The sequence below is a fragment of the Corapipo altera genome, unplaced genomic scaffold (assembly GCF_003945725.1).
Source record: "Corapipo altera isolate COAL_440 unplaced genomic scaffold, ASM394572v1 64, whole genome shotgun sequence".
NCBI classification, from domain to species: Eukaryota; Metazoa; Chordata; class Aves; order Passeriformes; family Pipridae; genus Corapipo; species Corapipo altera.
In genome coordinates, this window is record NW_020884893.1 from 11786053 (window position 1) to 11811781 (window position 25729).

Consider the following 25729-nt stretch of genomic DNA (forward strand, 5'->3'; position numbering starts at 1 on the left):
GAAAGAATGAGCCAGTTCAGTGAGCAGAAAAACATTGCCATAAACCAGCGGGCTCAATAAGCTGCAAAAGCCATCGGCTGCGCGCTAGGTCTGAAAGGATGACTCTGAAGCAGGATCCGTGGGGATGGAAAAAAATAATCCACGGTCCCAACCTGCCAAACCCCGTTTCTTTGCATTCAGACCAAGTATTTTGCAGTTGTCTTTTTGGTTATAGCAACTGTACGTGGGGGAATGGGAGCTGATGCCGAGCCAGAACGTAACGCAGCTCTCGAAGCTGCATATTGCAAAAGGGCACGGGGGATGAAGTAATCCAAAAATGCTCAGCTGGGAAGGGGCTGCAGCACTCCTAGTCGTCAGACTGTGCTGCAGATGATCAGTTCCAAGCGCCTCTGGTACTGTTTAGTAGCTTGGTTTAGTCCTTCCCACCCACATCTTGTTTTAAAGCTCTGGACACTCTTTATTTCCCTGGAATTGCTGTGGGTCTGTCCCTTACGTGGCCGCTCGGGTAGCTGGTGACCAGCCTGGCTTCAGCAAGCGTTTCTTCGTTCCACAAGGGACTTGGATGCTCGGTGAGAAACCTGCGTGGCAGGCTTTTGGGTTAGTGGCTCTGCAGCGGGATTGTTTTGGTGCTGGTCTAAAAGCTGACGCTGGGTTTTTTTTAACAGTAAATGTTGTGCTGGCATTCAGAGGTATAGTTCCTGAATTTGGGGTGATGGCTCCCAGGTAGGGAGCTGGATGTGCAAGCCTGGAGGTGGGGTTGTGAGCAGAAGGGTGGGCTCCGAGGCTTCCCCCAGAATGCCTCCTCGGGACGGGGCAGGCTGCAGCAGCACTGGGAGCACGGCGGGTGCTCTGGTGCCATCGGGTGCTCACACCCACGAGCTCCTCACCAACTGGGCCAAGCGTTCCCTGCTGATTTAAAAGCCTGGAGTATCCTTGTCAGAAATTTGACATGGACTAAGAGCTACCTCTGGTTCTTATTCATTACTCTGAGCTCCCCAATAGATTTTTGGCTTGGAGCCAGTTCAGCAATTTCAGATAATAAACCCCCGAAGAAGTAGATTTTAGGTGTAACGTTCCCCTTTTCACTCACATTCCTGAAGGCTGCTTCTGCCAAAGCTGGTCTTGCCCTACCTAAGTGGTGATGCTTGGTCATAAGCTCTAAGGGGGGGATTGCAGAGCATGTGGCACGTCCAAAGGTGGTGTGGCAGGATATTGGTGACCTGTGAGAGGCTGTTTGAGAGGCCTGTGATCAAACTGAAGTGGCAAACAGAGCCCTAGCAATGCAAGCAAAGAGAGAACCTCCTAGAGAAAGCACAAGGGACTGAAATGGGACCTCCTGTGTGTTTTAAGCATGACCATACTGTTCTGCTCAGGCACAAACTGACCTGCTGGCATTCCCTAGCTGAGTGTGAGGTGATGGGAGACCCGGATATGGATGAGCTGAGGGAGTTCTTGAAGCTCCATTAATGCTTTGTGGTGAGCTGCTGGTAGTGCTAACCTTGGAGCTGGTTCTGTCGAGACGTGATTATCTGTCTGCTGGACCTTTTCCTTTGGGGGAATGCCAGGAATGTTTTGCAACATGGATAAAATGTGAGGATTGAAGCTATGGAGGTGGGTCCCTGGGATGCTGGGGCTGTGAACTCTGCTAAGGTGGTGTAACGGGAGTAAATCTGTAATGAAGCCTCTATGCCAAAAGAGATTATTACTTTTTTGGAAGATGTTAATGGTGTGATTACATAACGTTTATTTTGTGCTCAATCAAATGGATGAGGGCAGAGGAAAAGGAGTGAATTAGTGTTAGTGATGTTCAAACAGAAGCACGCAAAGCTCCAAGGGGCTGATCAGTGGTTTTGTTTGGATGTGTGTCGTGGTGGTTGTTTTTTATTCCTCACATTCTCCTGAAATACAGCACACAGGCTTGTCTCTAAGGGGGGCACATTGCCAATAGTCTAAAGGTTATATTATCCCAGTGACCTATTTTTATACTGTAATCGTGTTCTCTTTCAACCAGCCCTTTCTAACCTTCCATCTTGCTCAGTTTTGTGTTGGTCTAGGAAAAAAAAAAGGCAGAGATAACTGCCATTAGTCCCCGAGTGCTGAGGCAGCCTCTGCCCAGGTACCAACACACAGGTGAGGTGCTGCTTTTAGAGGAGCACGAGAGCAATCTGAAATGGGAACAGCTTGAAAATGGGTGACAACTTGAGACGGGAGCTGAGGAGCACTGTGGGGCAGAGGAGAGAGGGCTTCTCTTAAAGGCAGATTTTAAAGGGAGAAGTCCAGCAGTTTGGAGAAGGGTGAAATTTTAATGAATAGCTCTGTTTAACTGGCCTAAATGGAAAAGACGCTTTTCTGCTCTAGGCCTGCCAAGGAACGGAGAATGAATTCGATTGTTCGGTCAACCGGCTTCCACTGCATTTAGACTGTACCGCGGTTTCGAAGCCAGGCTTAGGCTACAAAGCACCCTGACCAGTTGGTATAAAGAGAAATTGTTCCTTAGTACAAATGTTGACTGTGGTGCTGCTTGAAGCTCAAAACTGCTGAAATTTGTGCGTGTGTTTGTACATTTGTGCAGCACAAAATAATAAGATGTGGCGAGGCTTTTCTTGGCTGTGTGGCCCCTTCGGGGTTGTGGTCATTGTATTGCTGGTGGCTCTCCTGGTTCGTGTTGAGATCACCTGGGCTTTGAGTGCCTGCAGGGGTAGTGTGGTGTACTGATCTGTTCTGGAGGGGGAAGTCTCATTGATGGGAACTTTCAGTCCTGTATAGGGTTAAACCCCAAAAGAATTAAGTGTGTCATGAATTCGGTCTGGATTATGAACCAGGCTCTGGGTGACAGATGCTACCTCCAGGTGCCAGCCCTGGCTGAGGGCTGGAGATGTGTGCTGGGAGCTGGGGTGATGCTCTGCTGCTGGCATTTTTAGGCTGCTGGAGATGTTCCCATCCTGTGACTTCCTCCCAGCTGCAGACTTTGCAGAGATATTCAGGGAGGATGCTGGACTCCAGCTAGCAGGGATGCACAGCCACAGGCTGGGAACAGAGGAGCTCAGCCCTGCCAAATCTTGCCTTTTGTTCTCTGTCAGAGAGCTGTGCTGGCCCAGCTAAAAGAGAGGTCCCGTCCACACCTTGGAAGTTTCTGTGGAGAGGTACTCTGTTCCCTCTGTGTCTGTCTGTGCTGAATCACGGGGATGGGGCCCCCACCAGGCATGTTTTGGCAATAAATTAATCAAACTGGTGAAGCTCCTACATGACTTCTCATGAACAGACTCCAAATGGAGGATGAATGTTAATGCCCAGCCAAAGAGGAAGAGTCCCAGGCCTACCATGGCTGGCAGCAGGGCAACCATGGAGCTGTTTTTCCTTCCCTCCCCAGTAAGTGCACCCAGTGCTGCCCAGGGCAAACTGGGTGTCTGCCAGGCTGGGGACCTGCTGTGACACACAGTGGGATGCTTGCTGCTGGGAAGGGGAAGGCAGCTCAGCCCTCTGGTCTGGTTGCTGCAGAGAGCATCCAGTTGCTGGTGTTGGCCACAGGAATAATTTATTTAATGGTCTTGCTAATTACAGTGGGAGTTGGGAAGTCATCTGTGGAATTCCCAAAGACAGCCCTGCATCTTCTGGGCCTGGCTGGAAGTAGAGCCTGAAGGGGAGAGACAAAAACTCAGAAACATCAACTTTTTTTTTCCTCCTTTGATTTTTTTTTTTGTCTTCCCCCCCCCCCATATGATGCTATCAGCTGGGGCCTACAGAGTTTCAGCTTGAAAACAAACTGCTTTTATTTAAAGTGCCAATATTGTGCTTGGCTCCATATGAGACAGAAACATCAACTTTGTCTCTGACCTGGGGAGCGTGTCTGCCTGCTTAGCAGGCACTGAAAGTGTTGAGAAAACTGTTATTTTACTTCTATTTTGGTGTTGATTTTTTTAAAAAATATGATTTTTCATTAATTTCATTTTATTTTAACGGAGCTTTCACTCTTCAGCAGAGCACCAGAGCCTGCAGAGCACAGAGCCATCTCCTGTGTCTGCATGGAGCCTTGTCCCTGCTGTCAGCCTGGGCACACAGGAGCTGCCTGGGCTGGGGGCAGAGGAGGGCAGCTGTCCTGGCATCCCTGTGCCCGGGTGGTGGGACTGGATCTGCTGTGTCCTGGCTGGTGATGCTGCCTGGTGGGTTTTCTGGTTGTTGTTTCTAGGCGAGGTTTGCAAAAGGTCACAAAAATTAATCTTCTAACTAGGGACCTTGGCACTGCGAGGAAGGAATGTTTTGCATTAACAACCTAACTCGTTAATTCAGTGAAACATTTAAAACCAAACCAGTTATATCCAGCCAAGCTGGAAAAAGCTGAAAGTTCATACTCAGCAGTGCAGATTTCGAAACCTCCTTTTGTTAATCTCTGCAGAAGTAAATTTTCTGCAATTGCAAAGCTCACTGTGACCAGTCTGGGCATTGTTTCCCTCAGTGGAGGCAAAGCTGCTCTGCAGAGGGTTGGTGGTGTGTACCTGGAGCTGCCCATGAGGATGGGAGGGCTCCTGTGTTGGGAGGAAAGAGGGTTTTTTGGGGAGCGTTACAGGGGGGGGTTGATCATACCAGTGCTGTAGGTTTAGGACTGTCTCTGGCAGAAGTGCTGTGTTGTTCTCATGGATTGGGATGATGGATTTCACAGCTTCCATCTTCCTCCTCTGGTGTGATTTTCTGAATTGCATGTGGCCAAAACAGCCTTTGGTCCACCTTTCCTTCCAGCATCAGTTTCTCGGTGAGCATCACAGAGAATTGGTTTGACTCTGCTTTAAGTCAACCTTGCCTCAAATTTCCAACAGCAGTGACAGGTTTAGATGTGCTGCTCATTTGCTCTGCTTACTCTGCTACCTCACCATGAAATTAGCAGGTATAAATGAAATAAGAACCATGAATTTAAGTACAATCCCTCTGTCTTCCTGTCTATCAGGTAGCTCTTCCATTCAGCTAATGGCTCATTGCTCTGGTTAATCATAAAATAGTACATAGGAAATGGAGTTCTTCACTCATGGCTGTGCAGATGAGTCTGAGGCATCTGCAGTGGTGGTTTATGTACTGAGATCAGTTGTAAAGATGTTTTTCAACTGATTAATTTTACTCCCATTAATTTACCCTGTCCATTAAAACAGTCTCACTTATTTTAATGGTGAAGAAATAGGTGAATTATCAATTCTGTTACGTATTAGCAGTGTATTAAAGTATTAAGTGCATTCCAGAAGGTGAGCAGTGAATAAAACACACTCCCAACATGTGGTTATGCAACTGTTCCATGGAAATGAAATGGACGAACAGTACACTTGATTAATTTTTTTTTTCTCCAGTAAATTACCACTGTGATTCACTTCCAGCTAAATTTGCAATCTGTGTTCTCAGGTGGCATTAATATTGGAGCCCCGCAGGAGAGCTGCGGTGGCTGGGGCTGCTTTGATTGCATTTTTAAGGAAAGTTGTTGGAGGGAGCACAGGGCTTGATGCAAATGTGCTGGTAAATGAAATGCAGAGCTTTTAGGTTCTCTGTAGGTGGGTCAGGCCGTTCACATTTACTCAAAATAATAGCAGTGGAGTGCTCGGGAGAGGCACTTTGTTAACGGGGCACAATGGGGGTCTTTGTGTATCGCTGGTGCCCTGTATCAAATTTACTCTGCTGACAGATAAAAATCATCTTTTTTGATATCTGGTGACTCCATAAACACTGGGTAAGATCAGTCTGGGACTCGAGCTGTCTCAGTAATGGAGACTCTGGAACTGGATCTCTATCTGGAGTTTGCTTGAAAGGAAAAAGCTTGCAGAGGGCCCAGCAGCCTCTCCCTGTGTCAAAACTGCAGGATAAAACAAAATAAGAATTCTCTTTTACCATCGCTTTCCTGACATGGAACTTCTCTCAACTGTATTTTGCAGCTTTCAGGCTGGTCTTATTGTTTTTTCCTTAATTGACTTGGCTTGGAAAGGTCATTGCACCCTGCTAGACTGTGTAATATTTAACTTAGCATCAAAAATGAGGATCTCAGGATTGGTGTCAAATGGATGCTGTTCCCCTCTGAATAGCACAGCCCATTCATAGTCATCCAAGTATTCCACTTGCTAATGCTAATGGATAACTTTCTGGCCCTCTGCAGAGGGAAGGACTAACCACAGGAAGGTGGGATGAGAGCAGCATAAAGCAGGTATTGAGACGTGCAGTCCTCGCTGTCTAAATCCAGCTCACAGCTTTAATACCTGTTTTATTTATAGACATTTTTTAAAAAGTTGTAATTTCTAGCCCTTCACAAAGCTTTAACATAGCAAGCAGTCTTTTCTGATGCCAAGTTCAGTGATGACTAACACTATTTACAGGACTGTTTTGTAATCTCAGATCAGCCCACATTGACGGGAAGTTGCGTTTTCCCATCAGTCTTTCAAACGGTGCTGGAGAGTTGCTGAGGCCAGAGCTGACCATCCAGGCTCTCCCATTTGGAGAAAATGATGCCAGCTTTCAGAACAATTTAAAAAAAAAAAAATCCAGTAAAGTTGGGGAGGTCAAATTGTACTTCCTCTGCTTGATTTTCTTTTTTTTTTTTCCATGAGGACCTTTCATTCATCTGTTCTAAAAACTACTGACAAAACTAAGCACAGGAGGTATTGCATAAGCACCACCAAGTCATTTGCCTGATCTGCATTTCTCAGTGCATGAGATCAGCTCCAAATATCTGATCTGAGAAAGCTACTGGTACACAACTGGTGTAACTGATAGGAGTTACCTCTGTGAGTCATCTCCTAGGATGGTAAGTAATTTTTTTTTTTTAAGTTCAAGTTTTTATGAGTGTTTTTATAAAGCTCTGTTACTGTAAATCCCAGAAAAATCTGGCACAGAGTCTTTGTAGTATGAATCAGTGTGTCCGTGTGCTTCCAAGTGACCTTGCAGTCTGGAAAAATACTGTTTTATCCCTCTGTTTAAGAGAAATAAAAAATAGTGGAGTTGCTGTAGAAAAGGTTGACAGAGAGGTGTCACCAGGCAAGTGATTCCTGGTGCCAGCTACAGCAGCTTTACTGCCCTTGGGTCATGATCTCAGGCACAGAGCATTCTCTGTGCACACATAGAGGCTGCATCAGGCCAGGGGTAAGGTCATGGCTAATGCCCCGGCCAGCCCTGGCCTTCCACAGGCTGGAGCAGTTTGGGATCTGCTTTAGTTAGTTTCAGGGAAAAAAGAAGACCAAACAAACACAAAAGAGAAAATATTATTCCTTTTCTGTTTGTTTGTGTGTTTGGGGTTTTGTTTGTTTTTTAAATGTATCAAATCTCTGGTCACCCCAAGCGCAGCAAGATGGGCTTGCCTTAACAAGGAATTACACTTTCTTAGGGAATATCCCCAGTGCACTGAGTGGTGTGAGTGCCAAAAGCTGCAGAGGTGGTGGGAGGGGAAGGCTGGGAGCCAGGAACATTGTGATGCTGCCCTTGAGTTTTGGAGCCTCTACCTTCTCTTGCAGCTCCAGATGAAGACTCACAGATGCTGTTGAAACAGTAATGAAGTGTGCACGGGGTGGGCAGGGAATCTCCCAAATGCTTTGCAGGCTTGCTGAGCAGGGAGAGCTAAAATTATGTGTTCCAGTGTGCAGCCCCCTCGCTCCCTGCAGCAGAGCTCTGGTGCTTGCAGGCAGAGGCTCTTGGCACGGGCACAGTGCTTTGAGCTGGCGAGAAACTTCCCCACGGGATGGGTGGAAAATGCTGATTTTGAAGAAATTGAAGTGTTCTGTTGGGAATGTGTGGATTTTTCATTAGGTTCTTCTGATGGGCAGCTTTTCCAGGTGCCCTTGCCTGGCATCACCTCCTGTGTGGGGCTGAGCTGGGACCCCAGGCACACAGGGAGCCCAGGCACTGCTCTCCCTGACAAAACACCAGAGATAGGTCATGACAAGGCAGGGTGAGCGGAAAATTCAGCGGTTTTCCTCCTCAAATGAGAATTTGATGCGGGCTGTGAAAGAGGCATGTTTGTTTTTAAACAGGTAATGCACGGGCTGTAGGTGTGAAAATACAGTAAATCCAAGGTCAAGTTAAATTTTTCAAGCAAAAGAGGCTGCAAAATGATTTATTGAGGGAAACAGTTAAATACCAGGACAGTTGTGCTTTGTCAAATGCCAGGGGAACTAACCTCTTCTTCTCCTTGTCCTCAGGTTCAGTGGCAAATATGAACATTTGTCAACATTTGACAACAGCTCCTTCTGACATCATGAATCTGCTGGAATCTGGACCGCAGAGCACTTGCAATAGCTCTTTTTAAATTTGAATTTAATTTAAATGAAAAAAAATAATCATCTGGATCAATCATCGTGATGGCTAGCAAAAGGAAATCCACAACTCCCTGCATGATACCAGTGAAAACACTGGTGCTTCAGGAGACCGAGCAGGACGCTGTGGAAGATGATCATGAAGGACCACAGCAAGAGGCTCCCGTGGAAGGGCCAGCGAGCGATGCTGGTGCCAGTAACAGCAGCAGTGGAGCTTTGTCCAACGGGCACCGCGGTGCTGCTGACAGCGACACTTACGTCTGCAAGTCTTGCGACTTTGGATCCCAGGACGTTCATCAGTTCTTCGGGCACTTGGACTCTGAGCACTCGGACTTCGGCAAAGACCCCGCGTTCGCGTGTGTGCCGTGCGGCTTCCTGGCCAACAGCCACGAGGGGCTCTCGCACCACAACGCGGAGTCGCACGGCGGCGAGACGGGCTTTGTCTGGAGGGTGGCCAAGCAGGACGGCCGTACCACCGTGGAGCAGAGTCTCTGTGAGGCCACAGGCAGCCACGACCTCCCGGGAGAGGTTCCCGAAGAAGGGGCAGACGGCCAGTCTGAAATCATCATTACCAAAACCCCCATCATGAAGATAATGAAAGGTAAACCCGAGGCCAAAAAAATCCACACGCTGAAAGAGAGTGTGTCAAGTCAGTTGGGCGGTGAGTCAGAGGTGAAGGATGGGGAGCATTCATTCCCAAACGGGTCCGTGCCAGTCAGTCAACCCACTGCAAGTTCAGCAAAGTCATCCCACATAGTGAATGGCTCCATCATAGGAAACGTGCCCGTTCTGCAGGCAGGGGTTGCACAACTTGTGTCGCTGCAGCAGCAACCCCCATTGCATCAGCAGCTGCCTACATCCAAGTCCCTTCCCAAGGTGATGATTCCCCTGAGCAGCATTCCAACATACAATGCCGCCATGGACTCCAACAGCTTCCTGAAAAACTCTTTCCACAAGTTTCCCTATCCCACCAAAGCTGAGCTCTGCTACTTGACTGTGGTGACCAAGTACCCAGAAGAGCAGCTGAAGATCTGGTTCACTGCGCAGAGGCTGAAGCAGGGCATCAGCTGGTCACCGGAGGAGATCGAAGATGCCAGGAAGAAGATGTTCAACACTGTTATTCAGTCCGTGCCACAACCCACCATTACAGTTTTGAACACGCCGCTGGTTGCAAATCCTGGGAGTGTCCCCCATCTTATCCAGGCAACATTACCAGGCCATGTGGTGGGGCAGCCAGAGGGGACGGGGGGGCTGCTGGTCACGCAGCCCATCATGGCAAATGGGTTGAAGGGCACCAGCTCCTCCTTCACCTTGGCAGTGACTTCTGTCCCCAAGCCGCAGCCGGCGGCGCAGCACAGCACCGTGAGCTCCAGCAGTGCCTCAGGAGTGAAGGTGGTCAACAGTGCCCAGTCACTGCTCACCGCCTGCCCTGCCATCTCCTCACAGACCTTCCTGGATCCCAATGTCTACAAAAACAAGAAGTCCCACGAGCAGCTCTCAGCCCTTAAAGGCAGCTTCTGCAGAAACCAGTTCCCCGGTCAGGCTGAGGTGGAGCGGCTGACAAAGATCACGGGCTTGTCCACCAAGGAGATCCGAAAATGGTTCAGCGACAGGAGGTACCACTACAGGAACGTGAGAGGTGGCCGGGCTGTCTTCCCTGGAGACAGTGCTCTTGATTCCCTGCCTGAAATCACCTTTGATGTCCCGCCCAGAGGAGCTGAGCTGAGCCCTGCGGTGGCGGCGGCCACGCCGGCCCCTCAGCACCCGCCGCGACGGCAGTCGTGGCACCAGGCACCTGACTTCACCCCAACCAAATACAAGGAGCGGGCACCAGAGCAGCTGAAGGCCCTGGAGAGCAGTTTTGCCCAAAATCCTCTTCCTGCAGAGGAAGAGGTGAACCGCCTGAGGGGGGAAACGAAGATGACACGGAGGGAGATCGACAGCTGGTTCTCGGAGAGGAGGAAGAAGAAGGTGGCGGAAGAAAACAAGAAAGTGGAAGAGGCGACTCAGCAGGAAGAGGAGGAGGCGGAGAATGGTGGCGGGGAAGGGGAGGACTCCTCGGATGAGCAGAGGGCTTCGAGTGAAAACGGCTCAGTCGACGCCTCTGGCAACAACGTGAACTCGGCAGAGCGGAAGGTGAGTCCCATCAAAATCAACCTGAAGAACCTGCGAGTGACCGAGTCCAACGGCAAAACCGAGGTACCGGGGACCGGCGCAAACGAGAAGGGGGAAGGCAGCTCCAGCCGGCCGCCCACCCCTCCCAAAACCAAACTGAACTTCAAAAAAACGGCCCAGCAGCGGCATCTGCTGAAGCAAATGTTCGTGCAGACCCAGCGTCCCACGAACCAGGAGTATGACGCCATCGTGTCCCAGACGGGCCTGCCGCGGGCCGAGGTCATTCGCTGGTTCGGGGACAGCCGGTATGGCTACAAGAACGGGCAGCTCAAGTGGTATGAGAACTACCGGCGGGGGGTCTTTCCCCCGGGGCTGGTGGAGGTCAGCCCTGCCAGCAGGGAGGTGCTGGAGGACTACTACGAGAAGCACAAGGGGCTGCGGGAGGAGGACGTGCCCGGCCTGTGCGAGCGCTCCCACCTCGGCGCCCAGCAGCTCAAGGTGTGGTTTGCCATGAAGGCAGAGGAGGAAGGCAGGGGCTCTGGCTCGGAGGAGGCCTGTGCCGGCAGGGCCGCGGGGAGCCGCAAAGGGCCGAGTGAAGCCGGCGCGGAGGCGTCGGAGAGCAGCGAGGCCTGGGAGCCGGTCGGCCCGGAGGGCAGCGCAGGGACCCCCGACGCCCCCGGCCCGCCGCCCACCACGCGGCTGGGTAAGGCCCCTGCCTTGGCAGGGCTGGCTCCGTGGGGGAATGGGGTGGCCGTGGGGCACTGGGCCTCTCCTACTTGGCTTCAGGGAAGGGTTCAGTGTTTGAGATTTAACTGAGGAAGCGGTGAGGAACTCTCCTGTGAAAGAAGGGGGGAAAGGAAGGAGGATGAGGAGGGCCAGGTGGGGTGACATAAGTGCCACGGCCTGTCTGCCCCTTTTCTGCCTCGGTCGCTAGGTGCTGACACCGCTCAGAAACCAAATCCTGGCTTTATCTCAAGCCTAAGTAAAACAGCAGGAGTGTCCGGTCCTTTTACCTACCCTGTGGGAAAGTGGCCCATGGATTTATGAAGGGGATAGGTATTTGGGAAGGAAGGGGCCTGGCTACTTGTCCCATGCCACTAGCTCCTTCCATACCCCCACCTGGGCTTGGGCAGCAGACAGAACTCGTACTTGCCCTTCCCTCTCCCGCTGCCAACTCCTCAGGTGTGAGCATCCTTGTTGGCACGGACGTGGAGGGCTGGTGCTCCCAGCTGCTGGCCCTACCCGTTCTCCAGGACTCACTTTTGGAAGGCGTGTGTGTGGAGGAGAGGTGCTTTCCAAGCCCTCTGTGGGCTCTTAGGTAGTGCAGCTGGGGGCCATTTCCTCCCTGGCAAGGTTCTCACCAGATGGGGATGGCCAAGCACTGGCCCCATCCCACCATGGTCCACACATGCAGCTGCTTGCTGGTCAGTTGGGATCTTCTCTGGCCTCACTGCCTTGCTTTGAGGCTTTGCCATGGCTGCAGGCCTTAGAAAAAAATTTGTAAAAATCAGGTAAAATTCATTGCTTCCCTTCTCCCTTTAATTTGGAAGAGGTGGATTATGGGTTTGGGAGGGCCCTGTCCTTCCTGCAGCTGCTGGGTCTGGCTGTGCATCACCACCCCATGTGCTTTTCTGGGAAGCTGTGGGTTTGGGGACAGGTGGTGGGCCAGCTTTTGTACCTGTGCCAGGAAGGTGCCCCTGCAAGCACCCTCTGGGCATGGCTTTATGCCACCCAGAGTGAGGTGGTCCCGTCACCCCTCATGGCACAGAGGCAGGAGGTGCTTGGCAAGGGTGTGCACAGCTTTGGGCTGCTGTAGGCTGCATCCCTCCTTAGCCCTGCCAGCTCCACTTCCACAGGATTTTGTGTTTCCTGCCCCATCAGAGTGGGGCTGTCCTTCTCTGCAGCTGACTCTGTCAAGGCTCCCAATTTTGCCCATCCTGAGGCACTTCTGCCCCCCTTCCTCCCCACCCAGCATCCCACCTGGGTCGCAGGCCCTTGCAGCGGGCTGGAGCATCTGACACCTCTGTTCTTTTTCAGAAACAGAGTGAACTGAAACCACCAGCCCTGGAGGATCCGCTCTTACCCTCGAGAAGAAATTTGTGATCTTTAAGCAACCCACGGGCCGGCCTGATCCAAACCTGGGGAGCAGGACGTGGTGATGAAGCACTGCCATAAATGAGACCTTTGGGCACAGCACACGAGACAGCACGTGCACAGACTGGGCCCTCGGTGCCGAGCTCTCGTGGCCCAGCCGAGGGCTGCCTGAGGCGGGGGCTCGGCTCGCACCCAGGAAATAGGATGCTCCTGTTTGCTTTCCAGTGACAGACTTTCAGATTTCATATTCATATACCGATGCCTACAGCTGCCTATACAAGCATAACGAATCTCAGACATTGTGTATACAAGGTCGTTGCTTAGATATGGACTATCATGGCATAGTACTTGTTTCTTGTTTCTTTTTTTTTTTTTTTCATCTGTCCGTTAAGGTGTTTGTTCTCTAAAGGTTGGCATGGCTGCATATATCCTCTCTGCCCCTTCTGGTCCTGGCAGTGAAGGGCTTTGTGGGCAAACAAGTGTGTGTGTTAGGAGAGGGATCTGAGAAGAAAACTGCCAGTCTTGAATTTAAGTTGAGCAAGATTCTTAATCCCTACAGATGAGGTTAGAGTCAGCCTTGTTCTGATAAATAGCAGGTTCCCAGACCCAGGCAGCCCAGGAGTTTGATGTCATTTTGTCCCTTGCTGGCTAGAACACTTTCCCCTGTGTTCCTGGAGACTGACTGTAGCAGGCTATTAAATCTCCAAGTCTCTCTTTAATCACTGAGAACTAGCACATAATAATTTTTGCATCCTGACCTGGAATCCTTTTCATTGTTCAGAGAGAACAGGCTGTTCTTCAGAGAACAAACACACGGAATCGCAGCGTGGCTGTGAGTGGTTCAAGTCATTTTTGTCTCCAAGGGATGGTGAGGCAGCAGCTCTGCTGCAGTCAGGAAGTTTCCTTCTTGCAGCCCTACATGGCAGATCCTCCTGGAGCACTGCTGGTGACTTCAAGTGTTTGTTCCAGTCTTTTTTTTTCTTTTTTTTTTTTTTTTCCATTTTTCCAGGCCATGTGCAATGTTTCTGGCAAAATAGCAAAATAAATTTCCCAGTTAACCTGCCTGCTGCCTGGTACCTGTACATTTTTAATGTGTGTTGTCCTGGGTGGTTGCTGTGTGATGCAACTGCTTGAAGGTTTGTTTTTTTTAAATATTCTTTGCTAATAGAAAACAAGGCCTAGAAGGGAAACTCTTGAGCTGGATAGTCCAGCCAAATGCTGTGTCAGACCATTCTGTCACAAACTAATCAAATCCCAGCTCCAAATTCATTCCATGTCTTGCCTTCACTTTTGCTCTTGGAAGGCTCTTCCAGAACTTCACTGCCTTTGAGTGGTTAGAAACTTTATTTAAATTTCTAGTTTGAATTAATTCGTGGCTGGTTCATTGCTGGTTTCTTTTGGAGCCAACATTGTCCTTTAACTTAAATAGTTTTGGTGTTTATCCGCTGATGTATTTATGGCGAGTAGTCATAGCTCCTTATTTTTGCCAAGCCAACTCAGCCAAGCTTTTTCAGTAGAAGTTTTTTATTTAGTGAGAGCTTTTTAATGTGGGAGACTTTATTGTTAGTGGTAAATGATATTTATTAGGAGGGTGGGTAGCAAACCCTGAAGGATCGGATCCAGAGATTTACAAAAAATCTGGTTTAAAAACAAAAAAGCTCTTTCAGAACCTCTTCCAAAGATGGTGTCTGATTTCTACCTTTAATTGCCCTTGCTTTTGCAATTCTTTCTTTGTCCCCTCTTTGAGGCTGCCTTGCTCAGCTGCTGGAAGGGGCTGTATCTGCTCAGTGCTCTGGCAGAGGGGCTTCCCCTTGCCCAGCAGGATGTGCTGGGTGCCTGTGCCTGAGTTCATGGGGCTCCCTGGCACACAGGGGATGATCCCCATGGCCAAGTGTGACCATCTGCTTCAAGATGGAGGTGACCTGCACCCCAGCGAGCCGGGGTGATGTTTTGGATGCACCCACTCGCACGGTGCCCATCCCGTAGCAGTGAGATGGACCATCCCCACCGTGCTCTGAGCAGGGCTGGCACCGACCCAGAGCACCCTGCTGTGGCACCAGGCTCCCTAAATGTCTCTTTAGAAGCACTACTGATGGTCATGGCATGGTTGGAGGTGTGACCAGCAGCCATCCCACCTTGCCTCCGTGTTGGCTCATCCCCACTGCTCCCCTTGGGGGTGGCTGCACTGCCAGAGCCCCAGGGGTTCACCTTCACGGGTGCAATCCTGCACACCCTAAAATATCACAGGTGATGGGAGAATCTGGGTGGGGCTAGAGCTGGAAAGCAGATCTGTGAGTCGTGTGGCCTGAGATAGGGGGTGTATGTGCAGTGCCACCTTCAGAGAACAAATACAGGTAGGTCAATTTACTCTGTAGTGTCTATGTACATGCAGGTTTATTTAAGTACACATATATACAGTTCAGATATGCCATTGATTCTTTATTGCATTAAGATGTACATTAAAAATGTACACTTTTACTAACTACTTGCTATATAAATATGTTGGAAGTGTAGTTTGCCCATTCAAGGTGATTTTCTGTGGGATTTTTGGTGTACACTTAAAGGTCTATGGCTTAATTGGAAGAGTGATTCCCCACTCCATCTACAGAAATGCTTAAGGACTATGGTATGAACTGGTCCCTTCAAACCACGTTTCCATGCACTAGCTGAAATATTTTGCACTTGGATTATATTCAGCCAGTTTTCCAGAAAAATTGAAAAGAAATCTTGTGAGCTAGAGGGAGAATTTCCCGGTGTACACAGAAAAAACAGCCTTGAGGGTTGGAAGCTGCTGAGGTTTTTGAGCTTTGTCTCCATGCATTCATACAAGCACAGCAGGAGTTTTCTTTCTTTTGGGTCAAAGGAATTTTAAAAAGTGGTTCCATGCAGACTCCCCTTGGACGTGGCGACGGGGCTGGCAAACGCCACTGCGTGGGGAGGGTGAGATTTAGAGACAAAAAAAAGTCAAAAAGTGATCGAGTTCCCTTTCTACTCCTACATTCCTTGTTATCTGCATTTTTTAGTTGACTTGAAATCTCCATAAAAGTATAAGCTGAAGATTTTTGAGGGTTTAGCTCTGTGGTCCCCTGTTTCTCTGTTGAGAAGGAGAAGCAGGTGCCATCTCCAGACAGACTCGGGTTTTGGTGCAGGACATTGGAAATGTGTTTGCATCCAAAACTGAAAGGAAAAATTGAGAGGTGGCTTGACAGTCCCAGCAGCAGCTCTTGTGGTGTTAAGAGGAAGTGTCACTACAGTTCTACACAGTGTGTGAATATTTATCATCATCTAATCAAAGATGACTATCTTGACTTGAAAGGAGGGGTGTAAGATCGAGGTGATGTAGCCAGCATCAGTAAGGAAGGGAAATTATATTCTCCACCTCCATCAGCTCTGTCTGAGCTTGGGCTTGGCAGGCACAGCAGTAACCATCATTTTTAATCCATGTGAATCTTGTTACTTATGTCTCTGAGACTGCTTAGATTAAGGGCACAATCCAATTGCTTAATAACCCGAAACCCTGATTTGTGCCAGCCTTAGACATGGCTCTGTGTTTCATTTGGGTACCTTATTTTTCAGGTCCATAATTAGCATCCTGGAAATCATTCTTTTTTTTTTTTATTTTTTTTTATTTTTTTAAAGCAGGACACTAAACCAACCATAATCTGCAGGCTCCTATTTCCACTTGCCTGAGAGGTGAGCGCTGATGGACACCAGGCCTGCATCTGGTGGGAGGATGGGCACAGGTGCTTGGAGGTATTTTGTGTGCCTTCATGTCCCCTCCCTGCCAAGGATTTGTGTTGGTCACCATGAGAAGCAACCGGCAAAAGCAGCAGCTGAAACCCTTTACCTGGCTGGGGGATGCTCTCGCTGGAGCTGCAAGATACCTGCTTGGTTAATTTTTGCTAAGTGTCCCTTGACTGTTCAGGAGAAGAAGGAGACTGTAGAAGGCAAGTTTTACATTTAGGGTTTTGTGATTTTGATTTTTTTTTTTAAATTGAAAAGCAACAGTTTGATCACATGGAGGAGTGTTGTATTCTGTCTTCCCTGCAGCCCCTCTCTCTTAGAGTTGTAACAGAGACAACCTGACTGGAAGCTGGATCACTGGGAATCAGAAGAGAGAGATGATTTTCAGCACTTAGGCACAAATTACAGTGTTGACAGTATTTCAAATACTTGTAAACTTCTGTCTCCAGTTACCCTGATAACTTTGGCTTTGCTCTTTTCAAATTGATCAGGGTCCTGATGTGATTCAGCTCACCTGCAACCACTGGTGTCAAGACCCAGCTGATCCCCAAAACAGCAGGGAAGATTAGGCAACACTTCACATGGAGAGGGATGAGGCACTTGCAGGCTCTCCCTTTTTTTCTTTTTTTAAATTGGGAGGTTTAGTTTCTGCTCTATGTTTTACTGGCAGTGGTCCTGCCAGGAGTGCTGGATTGGCATCACAAACTTTAGGGCAGACCAAGGGAGCTCTGTTACCTAAGCAGTGAATTTTTATTTTTTTTTTTAAATTTTGGGTTTTCTGGTTATTGCCCAAGTGCTCTGTTTGCTGACATTGGCCATATTTTGATGGCACAATTAAAGCCCCCTTTTACCTGCACTGATGGAGGGCAGTGTTAGGAGGACTCTTGCTTACTGGTGCTAGTGAGGGTTGGGCTAGGAATCCATGGCATAGAAAACTTCTAGCTAAAATTGCACTTTCTCTCTGCCCCATCTGGCTCGTGGTGGTGTTATGGGTACGTGGCTATGATTCCCCTTGCACATACTAACATTGCACTAAAAGAGAGACTTTGGGAACAGCGTGTTGATCACTTTGTTTCTCAGCAGACCACAAAGTCAGCCTAATGGGGTCTTTTTTTTTTTTTTTTTAATTATTGTTATTTAGAAATCACGCTGGTGCTGAATGACCTGGAATTTTTGCTTGGATTTATCCAAAGGAAAATGTAATTGTAGCTGCAATGGGACCTTTCATAAGGGTGGCCTTGCAGTGAGGGAGCAGAGCGAGGGCTCTGCTGTGTAAACCGTCTTTGTACTGGGGAGGTGTGGGGGGTTCCAGTGGGGTTGTTACTGTGTTTTTTTTCAAGACCACAATTTTAAATGGTCACCTTGGCAATCGTGTGAAACAGGAAATAGTTTTTACTTTTGGTAAAGGTTTTAAAGAGGGAAAAAAAAAGTGAAGCTGCCTGTGATTGTGGGCTGTAGCTATTATTAGGGCTAGGGTAGCTTGTACCTGCTATGGACTTTACCTGCTCTTATTCTGAGGGCAAGAACTCCCTGTAGCAACAATGCCACTTCTGAGAAGTGAATGGCAAGTTTCCCTTCCTTGTGTATATGTGGATGTGAGGGTGGGCGAGGGGAAGAGCTTGCTTGTACAGTTTGTTGAAATGAAACCAGACATTTTTGGTTGTTCCTAAATAAAGAGCGTAAAAGACAAGCGTGAGTTGACTGGTGCTTGCACTGGGGTCTGGGGAGGCCCGTGGTGATGCCCTTACGTCCAGGGCATCACAGCAGGAGCTGCCCCATGTGGAGAGGGCTGGGAATGCTTGATCACAACTTTCCCCTTTGTTCTAAGAGCACAATGGGGTAAGGCCCTGAGTGAGTGACCCAGCAACATGCTGAGCTCACACACCTCTGTCCTAGGAGCTCTTCTTCATCCTTGGGTGCTTGTCCCCAGGCTGGCTCAGAACTGCATGGCCAGTGGTAGCACACGACCTTGTTTTACCCTTTCGAATGAAAACATTAAACCTGAGGCTGCTGCTTATTATTTTTCCCCTCAGCAGCTGCAAACCCCCTAAATCCAGGAGGAAGGAGGGAACAGTGCAGGCTCCCCTCAGGAACGGCTGCACCCCTGTGCAGGGCACAGACCACCAGACACCTGAGCCAGTACACACATAATACTGACACTTTTATTGTCGTTTAAAGCTAGAGCGGCCCCGTAAACACAGAGTTTCACTACTGGACCCTTAGGCAGTGCCTATACAGGTAGTAGATCCAATGCCAGGACACAGCTATTGCTGCCTTGGTCACCAAAGTCCCCCCCTGCCTGGAGTGCTGGGAACAGTACAGCAAAGGATGGCTGCACAGGGCCTCTGGCAGCTGCACAGGAGCTCTGGAATACAGGCAGAGCAGCGACACAGAGGGCTGGATGGGGGTTTTTGGGTCTCTCCTTGTGATTATAGGCAGTTTGGTCTCTCACCTCAGCGGCTGGCAGCCTGTCCACACCGACACGCTTCATTAAGGGCTTGGTGGTGAAGGTTGGAGGGTGGTTGGGGTTGGTTTTGGAGTGGGGTTTTTTTTTTCCAATTTTTTTTTTTTTTTTTTAGTTCTCCACTTGAACACACTTCAGCAGAGAAACTGGAAAAGCTGCCTGAAAGTAGGCCATAGCAGTGCCGTTTCCATAGAAACCAGTTCACAGCGTGCTGTGAGATTCACAAGCACTGGAGGTGCTTTCGCCCGCCGGGATGGGCTACAGCCGGTTGTCCCCGTTGACCCGGGTCCTCCGCAGTACCCTGCAGGGGGGCACAGAGAGGGGACAGCTCAGCCTCACCCAGGGGTCACCAAGGGCATTCTCTCGTGTCTAAGGTCACCCCACTGGGGGAGAGCAGGGGCTCAGCCCCATCTCCCACGCCTGAGGAAGGTGGCACCAGCTGCGGGGTGGCAGCTCCTTGTCCCGCTCTACTCCCACAGACCCCAAAGCAGCGACTCCCCCAAGCACTGGCACAACTTCCATGCTGAAATTTCGGGTTTCTGTGCAGCAGAGTCTGCTGGGAGGAGCTGAAGGAGCACTGCCATTACCTTCGCTCCCGGCTCTCGAAGTGGTCAGCGAGCTGCTCCTGTGACACCCGGAAATCCTCAAAAGGCTGCTGGTACCGCGACTCGAAGGACCCCTCTCTGCCTCTGCTTGACAGCAGCTGACTGGAGGCATCCCCTGCTCGTTCCCGTAGGGCTGAAGCATTGAAGAGGTTTATTTCACCATTCTCCTGCTCGGATCAGAAAGAAAAAAACACAGCAGTCAAGGGGTTGGGATTTCAAAGTGTACATCCTGCAGTAAGGGCAGTCCTGGTGCAGCTGCCACGCAGCGTGTCCATGGCTCACGGGGGCTTGGGGTTTGCAATACAAAACTGCTCTAACAACCACTGCTGGCTCCCACCAGCATCATTTTAAATGAAGAAATAAAAGAACCATCTGTCTCTGAAGCAGCCCTGCCCTCCACTTATGCCAACACAGACAGCCCCAGGCCAGCCAGCTCCGTGATACAGAGCTGTAACTTCCCTGGAGAGCAGACAGGCACTGGGATGGAGCAAATCCGCCTCCTCCAGCTTTTGCTGAAGGGATTTCCAGGCAAGTCAAACGCAGTCCAGGCAGGACCCTGCTTGAAACACCCCAACTGCTGCAGGAGGCAAGCCCAGCACTTGCCCTCCCGCCGTGCATCACTATGGAGCAGCATTGGGAATTCAGGCCAGGCACAGCTGAGCCTTGTCCTGACTGGAGCAGGAGCATGGGCAGGGCCAGGCAGGGCTCACTCACTGCTTCTGCTCCTCAGCCCTGTGGCACTGTCACCTTCCCGTGTGCGACCCCAGCCTCACCTTGCTAGGGAAAATGTCTATCTTGACCAGCAGGGAAGCCAGCTCCAAATTCTCACTGTAGTTGTTCTTCAGGGGAACAGCTCGGAAACCTACGGCAGAGACAGCAATGGTGTCACTGTGGCACGTCAGTGTCGGGGGGGGTGTCCTTCTCCCAGAAGACCCTTCTTTGCTTCTGCCAGGTTGGATGGGACTCTGAGCAACCTGGTCCAGTGGAAAGTGTCCCTGCCCATGGCAGGGGGATTGGAACAAGATAGTGTTTTAGGGTCCCTTCTAACCCAAACCACTCTATGATTCCATGACTCTCCAACTCATCCCAGTCAGCCCCAGGGGCTGTTAGTAAACAGCTTCTGCCTTCCTTTACCTCGCTGGGGCTGTGACCTGTCACGGGGATAGGATGGACTGAGCCAGCCTGGGGCATGACAACATCCTCTTGTGAAACTCAGCATCTTCCTGGCCAATGATGTGAACTGGTGAGGACCCCCATGACCACCCTCCCCACTTCCCCAAGTGCTTTACCTGTCTTCAAGCCTTTCACCAGGAAGGTGGCCTGAGCCAGGAAGTTCTCATCGCTGAACATGTCCTCCTCGTACACCACAAAGCGGAGGAAGGCAAAGTCAGGGTTGCTGACCTGGAAGTGGAACTGCTTCGGGGTCCAGAGGGGGTTCAGGCCGTTGTCCGCTGCTCACGAGACACGGCTGTCAGTGGGCAGCCCCTGCTGAGCCCCCTTCCCCCACAGCTGATGCTGAGCTTGGGGGCAGCACAAGGGCAGCTCCCAGCCCAGGGCCAGGCTTTTCTGCAGCCCCCATGGCCCACAGCAGGATCAGGAGTGCTGGTGCATCCCTCTCCCTTCCCTTCACTAACCCACTCACCCACGATCTCAGTTTTCTGCTTGGCATTGTCGTACTCGGCGCCGGACACCTCCACCTCCACAAAAGGACAAACGATTCCTCTTCCATTTTTGGGAAGGTGCCGAGCCCCCAGGACCTGGGCAGAGAGCAGGAGACACTTGGTAAGAGACAGGACCAAAGGGAAAAAAAATGTCTTTGCATACCAAGACATCTTTCCAAATAAGCCACCCTGGCTCTGCTAATTGGAGAGAGGAGCAACGCTGACAGCCAGCCCAGCACAGCCTCTCGGAGAGAAACAGCTCCCACCCCTGGAAGCTGCTATGGTGTTCCCAATCACCAGTTTGACCTGTAAGCCATAAAAAAAGGCAGCTGAACTGCCCCAGGTTCCTGCCTACTGCCTGTACAGCCAGGCCTGGGCCACAGCATCCCTCCCCCAGCCTGCCAAGTTGGAACTGGGCTCCAAGCCGAGCGCAGTTCCCTGCCTGGAGTGCTATGCTGGACACCCTCTTCTTTGCTGAAACTTCTCGGCCCTCCTGCCTCAGTGTGAGGATGAAAAGGAGCTGTTCTCCATCACTGCTCTGCCTCCTGATCATAGCACAGTCTGTGCCCAACTCCAGTGACAACCTGCTTCCTCACAGGAGAAAGCCAGCGCAGCTCCCTCTTGCCGGTGGCCATATGTCGCTCCAGCGTGCTGTCGGCACGCTGCTGTTGCAGGGGAAGGACATGCTGCCAACGCTGGATCATGTGCTTTGAGTCATGCTGGGCTCGAGACGGCTTCTTCATCCGTGAAAGCTGGCTTTGGTGGGGACATGGGCAGTTTTGCCAGAGGACAAAAGGCTGAGCCTGTCTCTTAAAGGCAACAGTGACTGGCTATGGTACAATGACTCTTGACACCTGGTGATTGCAGCTGCATTCTGAGATGCAGGAAGAGCTGGGAAAACAGGTGGTGAAGGGAAATCATGCCAGGGATTTTAGGGAGACAGTGGATATGGCATCAATGGCACAGATAGGACACAATGGGGTTTCCTCATAGGGAAGGGCTGTGGCCTAGGTGGGACACTCTGAAACAGGTGGCCTCAGAGGAAACTTGTGAGCACCTAAAGGCAAGATCTCCACTGCATCCTCCTCAAGGTCTGCATGAGGTGAAGGGACTGGCAAAGGAGACTGTTGACCCACAGCTCGGTTCCAGGACCACCATGGATGCCTGTACAGGACACCATTGCTCCAAACATGAGAGCCACCTGCTTTGGCACAGCCCTCCAGGGGCTTTGCCTGGCAAGCTGTCCAATACCCCTGTGGAGCCCCTGTGGTGCAGCTCCCTGAGCTGAAACAGGAATGATCCAGCTTCAGAACCACCACCCGGGAAGAAAAAGGTTCACCCGGCCCCCCCAGTCCATCCTCTGGCACCCCTCACCCACAGCCACCCCTCCTCTTATCATCACCAGCAGTGCAACACAGAAAACGGGGTGAAAAGATGCTCTGTCCTTGAGCATCTTCCCCTGAGGGGCCACAAGCCAAGGGGTCATGGACACCTTGAGCCCAGAGGGACAAGGAGGGGACCAGGCACAGCTCCTGTGTTATCCTGCTGGAGCCGGCCAGGCTCTGGGGACAGGGATGCCACCTCAGCAGCTCATGGATGCCACCTGCTGGCACTGGGCCCTGTGCCAGAGGAGTCCCAGGGGAGCATCCAGGGATGCTCCGGATGGTCCTTTCCAGGTACCCTCAGCAACACCCGTGGGTCTCCCTCTTCAGCGAGGGCTCTCCAAGCCTGTGCTGTGGGACAGCTCTAGGGAAGGGCTGAGGGGTTCAGTGAGGAGCAAGCAGCTGCAGGCAGAGCCAGGAACCCAGAAAATACATTCTATCAGCCCAAATCTGGTATAACCACCCGGATGGAATCCCTCCCCACAGCGGGAGCAGGTACTGACCTCAATGGAGATGGAGAGTGGCTCGATGCCTCGCAGAGTGCCCTTGTCAAAGGGGTCAAAGATGTCATCTCGCATGTTGGTTGGCTGCAGGACGTACCCACACTGGCCACTGGACATGAACAAGGCCTGATTCATCTGCATGGGCTTGTCTGGAGAGCACAGGCAGGAGATGGAGGAGATGGATGAGACCCTGTGCCCTTTTTCACAAGCTGGATCACTTGGATTATTGGTCCCTCACAGGAAGCCCTTGGCAAGGGGACCTGGCCCATCCTGTGCTCCATGACCTCACTGCCCTGTGCATGTGCTGGGGACATGAGGTGATCTTCTTATGCAGGATCTGCCCAACTACCCAGTGCTCCATGGGTCACCTCCTCCTTTTCCTCCCTCTCCCTTCAGCTTTCCTTGTGCTGACTCTAGTGTTTGCCAAACCGCCCTGTGAGATGCTTGAACTCACAAAAGGAATGAAAAAGCCAGCAGGAAAAAAGAGGCAGGTCATTTGCTGGTGTGTGGGTGAGCTGAACAGGCTCACAGCAGGGCTTGGCAAGGGCCAGGGAAAGAGGAAGGTTGGACTGCACGGCAGGAACAGGAATGGAAGTTGGGGAAAGGCAAGAGGAGCAGCCAGCTGGACCCAGACCATGCATCCAGCTGGTGTCTAACCCTGCAACCAGCTGGAGTCCCAAAGCTGGGGCTGCACCATCCCCTTTGGCACCTTCCCTGCCTGCCCTCCTTGTCACTAGGGACCTGGGGAAACTCCCTGCCTCCTCTCCATCTCATCTTGCTCTCATGGCACAACACTCAGGCTCAGCCCAGCTCCCTGGGTCAATCCAGCCCTCAGAAGCACATTTCTCCTGCAGCAACCACATGCCTGGACATGAACACTGGGTCTTGCTGCCTGCAGAGCCCCTCCTAGACCCAGAGCCCCTCCCAGACCTCCCATTTGCCAGGAGCAGGTTAGCAGGGATGCAGGTAGGTGGCTCAGAGGAGACACAGGGCACGCCAGGAACCCACCCACCTCCCCTGCCTGCTGCCCTCACCTGGGGTCTGGAAGTTGAGTGCTACCAGCTGGCTGCCACAGATCCACATGGGCAGGGGGTCGTAGTTGGAGGAGTCGAGGCGCTGGCCCTTGGGGTAGATGCGGGAGAGCTGCAGGCGGTTGTACTGCAGGAACTTCTTGCCTTTGATCTTGTTGACGTACTTTTCCGCCTTGGTCTCGGGGAAGGAGGACATATCTCGGTAACAGGCCCTCTCTGTGCCGATCTCTGGGAGGAGACAGCACTGTGTAAGCCAGAAGAACATTCCCTTTTCAGACATTTCAACTACCCCGACTGGCTCTGTCCCGACACCATCCTCCCACCCCTGGCTCAGCCACCACGGCAGTGCAGACCCTACTCTGACCTGGGGAGTGTTTTCCAGGGGCCTAACACCAATGGCTGAAAGCATTGACAGAGCTCTTAGTGATCAGGCACGATGCTCCCCAACCCCACTCCATCAGCAGCTGCTCTGGATGGTGACAGATATGAGCAGCAGAGGGATGGGGAACAGAACTTCCACCCTCTTCAAAAGGATGTTTCCAGAGCTCCAAAGCAAATTGGTGCTTTGGACACCTTGGACACCTGGCCTCTGCTGAGATCTAGCCAAAGCAGCCCCTCAGGGCACAGCACAGGGTGGGTGATGCCACGGTGAGTGCCTGTGGTGGCCCCAGCCCAGCAGATGCTCACTCTCTTCATCAAAGGGCACAGGTCGGCAGTAGACCACCAGCTCCGAAAGCTCCAGGGCAATTTTCTTCCTCCTCTCCATCATCTTCCCTTCGGAGAGCTGCCAAGAGAGGGGGAGAGAGGTGTCAGGCCAGGTAGGAGCAGTTGGTGTTGGGCAACCCAGCTCATAAACTGACCCACACTGCTTGGTGTGGCTGCTCCTGCTCATGCTGTGGGAACCACTAGCAGGTTTGCCAGGTCTGCACTGGGGGACACCACAAAACCCCCATGGGAAGGGCCCTTGGTGGGTTCTGCCTGGAGCAGGGCAGGGCAGGGCAGCTGTGGCCTTGCCACCCTCCACGGATGGAGATCCCCCAGTTCCCAAGGCTGCAGCACCCTCCCAGTTGCCTGATCTTCCCAGATATCCAGCCTGGACCTCTCAAGCCGTAACACACGGCCACCACCCCTCACCATATTGTCAAAGATTGCTCTGCCTTTGTCATCTTTGTCACTGCTCTGCCATCCATCACACACTGCCACCTCACCACCCCCCTGCCAGCCTCTGCCTGCTCCTCAGCTCCTGGAAAACCCAGCACTTGGTAGGGAGACATCTCTGCAGGCTCACCCGTGCATCAGCTGTCTGAGCTGCCTCCCGGATCTTCTTCACCCAGTCCAGCAGGTCCTCGTGCGTGTCGGCCGCCACGTCGAGGGACAGGCGCGACACCGAGGACATGCTGATGGAGAACACGAAGAGCCGGTTGTTCTTCCCCTCGGGGCGGATGGCTGTGTGGGGACAGGGGCACAGGGCAAGGTCACAGCAGCTGCTGAGCCAAGGCCTTCACAGAGCAGAGGGAGGAAGGGAGAGGACAGATGCAGTGGCTCAGGGCTGACCCAGGACCCTTCAGCTACAAGAAGGTCCCATTTCTGGTCACTGGAGCCCAGGAAGGGATAGGTGAGGATGCAGAATGTATCCCCAGGGGGCTGAGAAGCTGCAAGGGGCCTTTGTAATGCTCTCTCCCTGGCACTCACCGATCTGGCACGAAGGCACATCCAGAACACCTCCGAGCAGGTCTCCCAGGGGGCTGTTCTCATCCAGCTGCTGCTGGGAAGGAAGCATAGGCAGGATGGTGCTGGGCATGGTGCTGGGCATGGTGCTGGACATGGTGCTGGGCAGAGCAGCCAAGCTCAAAGGGCACC

The 25729-nt window shown here is 51.5% G+C and overlaps 2 protein-coding genes across 11 annotated transcripts in view; one reads left to right on the plus strand and one right to left on the minus strand.

Annotated features, from left to right (window-relative positions):
* ZHX3 (zinc fingers and homeoboxes 3) overlaps positions 1 to 17913 on the plus strand; it is a 28782-nt gene extending 10869 nt beyond the window's left edge. For 2 of the 9 annotated variants that reach the window (XM_027645854.1, XM_027645857.1), the window contains exons 2-3: positions 8157 to 11088; positions 12423 to 17913. In XM_027645854.1, coding sequence (XP_027501655.1) covers positions 8316 to 11088; positions 12423 to 12433 — 2784 coding nt within the window. In that variant the 5' untranslated portion in view covers positions 8157 to 8315 and the 3' untranslated portion in view covers positions 12434 to 17913. Of the gene's footprint in view, positions 1 to 52; positions 570 to 1057; positions 1651 to 2111; positions 2131 to 6658; positions 6770 to 8156; positions 11089 to 12422 lie in introns of those variants that run through there. The other 7 variants (XR_003528107.1, XR_003528108.1, XM_027645855.1 and 4 more) reach the window with 7 other exon arrangements.
* Positions 17914 to 18040: 127 nt separating this feature from the next.
* The window catches only part of PLCG1 (phospholipase C gamma 1), a 41420-nt gene continuing 33731 nt past the window's right edge, over positions 18041 to 25729 (minus strand). The window contains exons 23-32 of one of the 2 annotated variants that reach the window (XM_027645852.1): positions 25562 to 25631; positions 25158 to 25315; positions 24557 to 24653; positions 23873 to 24097; positions 22839 to 22987; positions 20935 to 21049; positions 20582 to 20743; positions 20066 to 20154; positions 19275 to 19462; positions 18041 to 18988 (exon numbers count right to left, since the gene is read on the minus strand). In XM_027645852.1, coding sequence (XP_027501653.1) covers positions 18946 to 18988; positions 19275 to 19462; positions 20066 to 20154; positions 20582 to 20743; positions 20935 to 21049; positions 22839 to 22987; positions 23873 to 24097; positions 24557 to 24653; positions 25158 to 25315; positions 25562 to 25631 — 1296 coding nt within the window. In that variant the 3' untranslated portion in view covers positions 18041 to 18945. The remainder of the gene's footprint in view (positions 18989 to 19274; positions 19463 to 20065; positions 20155 to 20581; positions 20744 to 20934; positions 21050 to 22838; positions 22988 to 23872; positions 24098 to 24556; positions 24654 to 25157; positions 25316 to 25561; positions 25632 to 25729) is intronic. The other variant, XM_027645853.1, reaches the window with a different exon arrangement.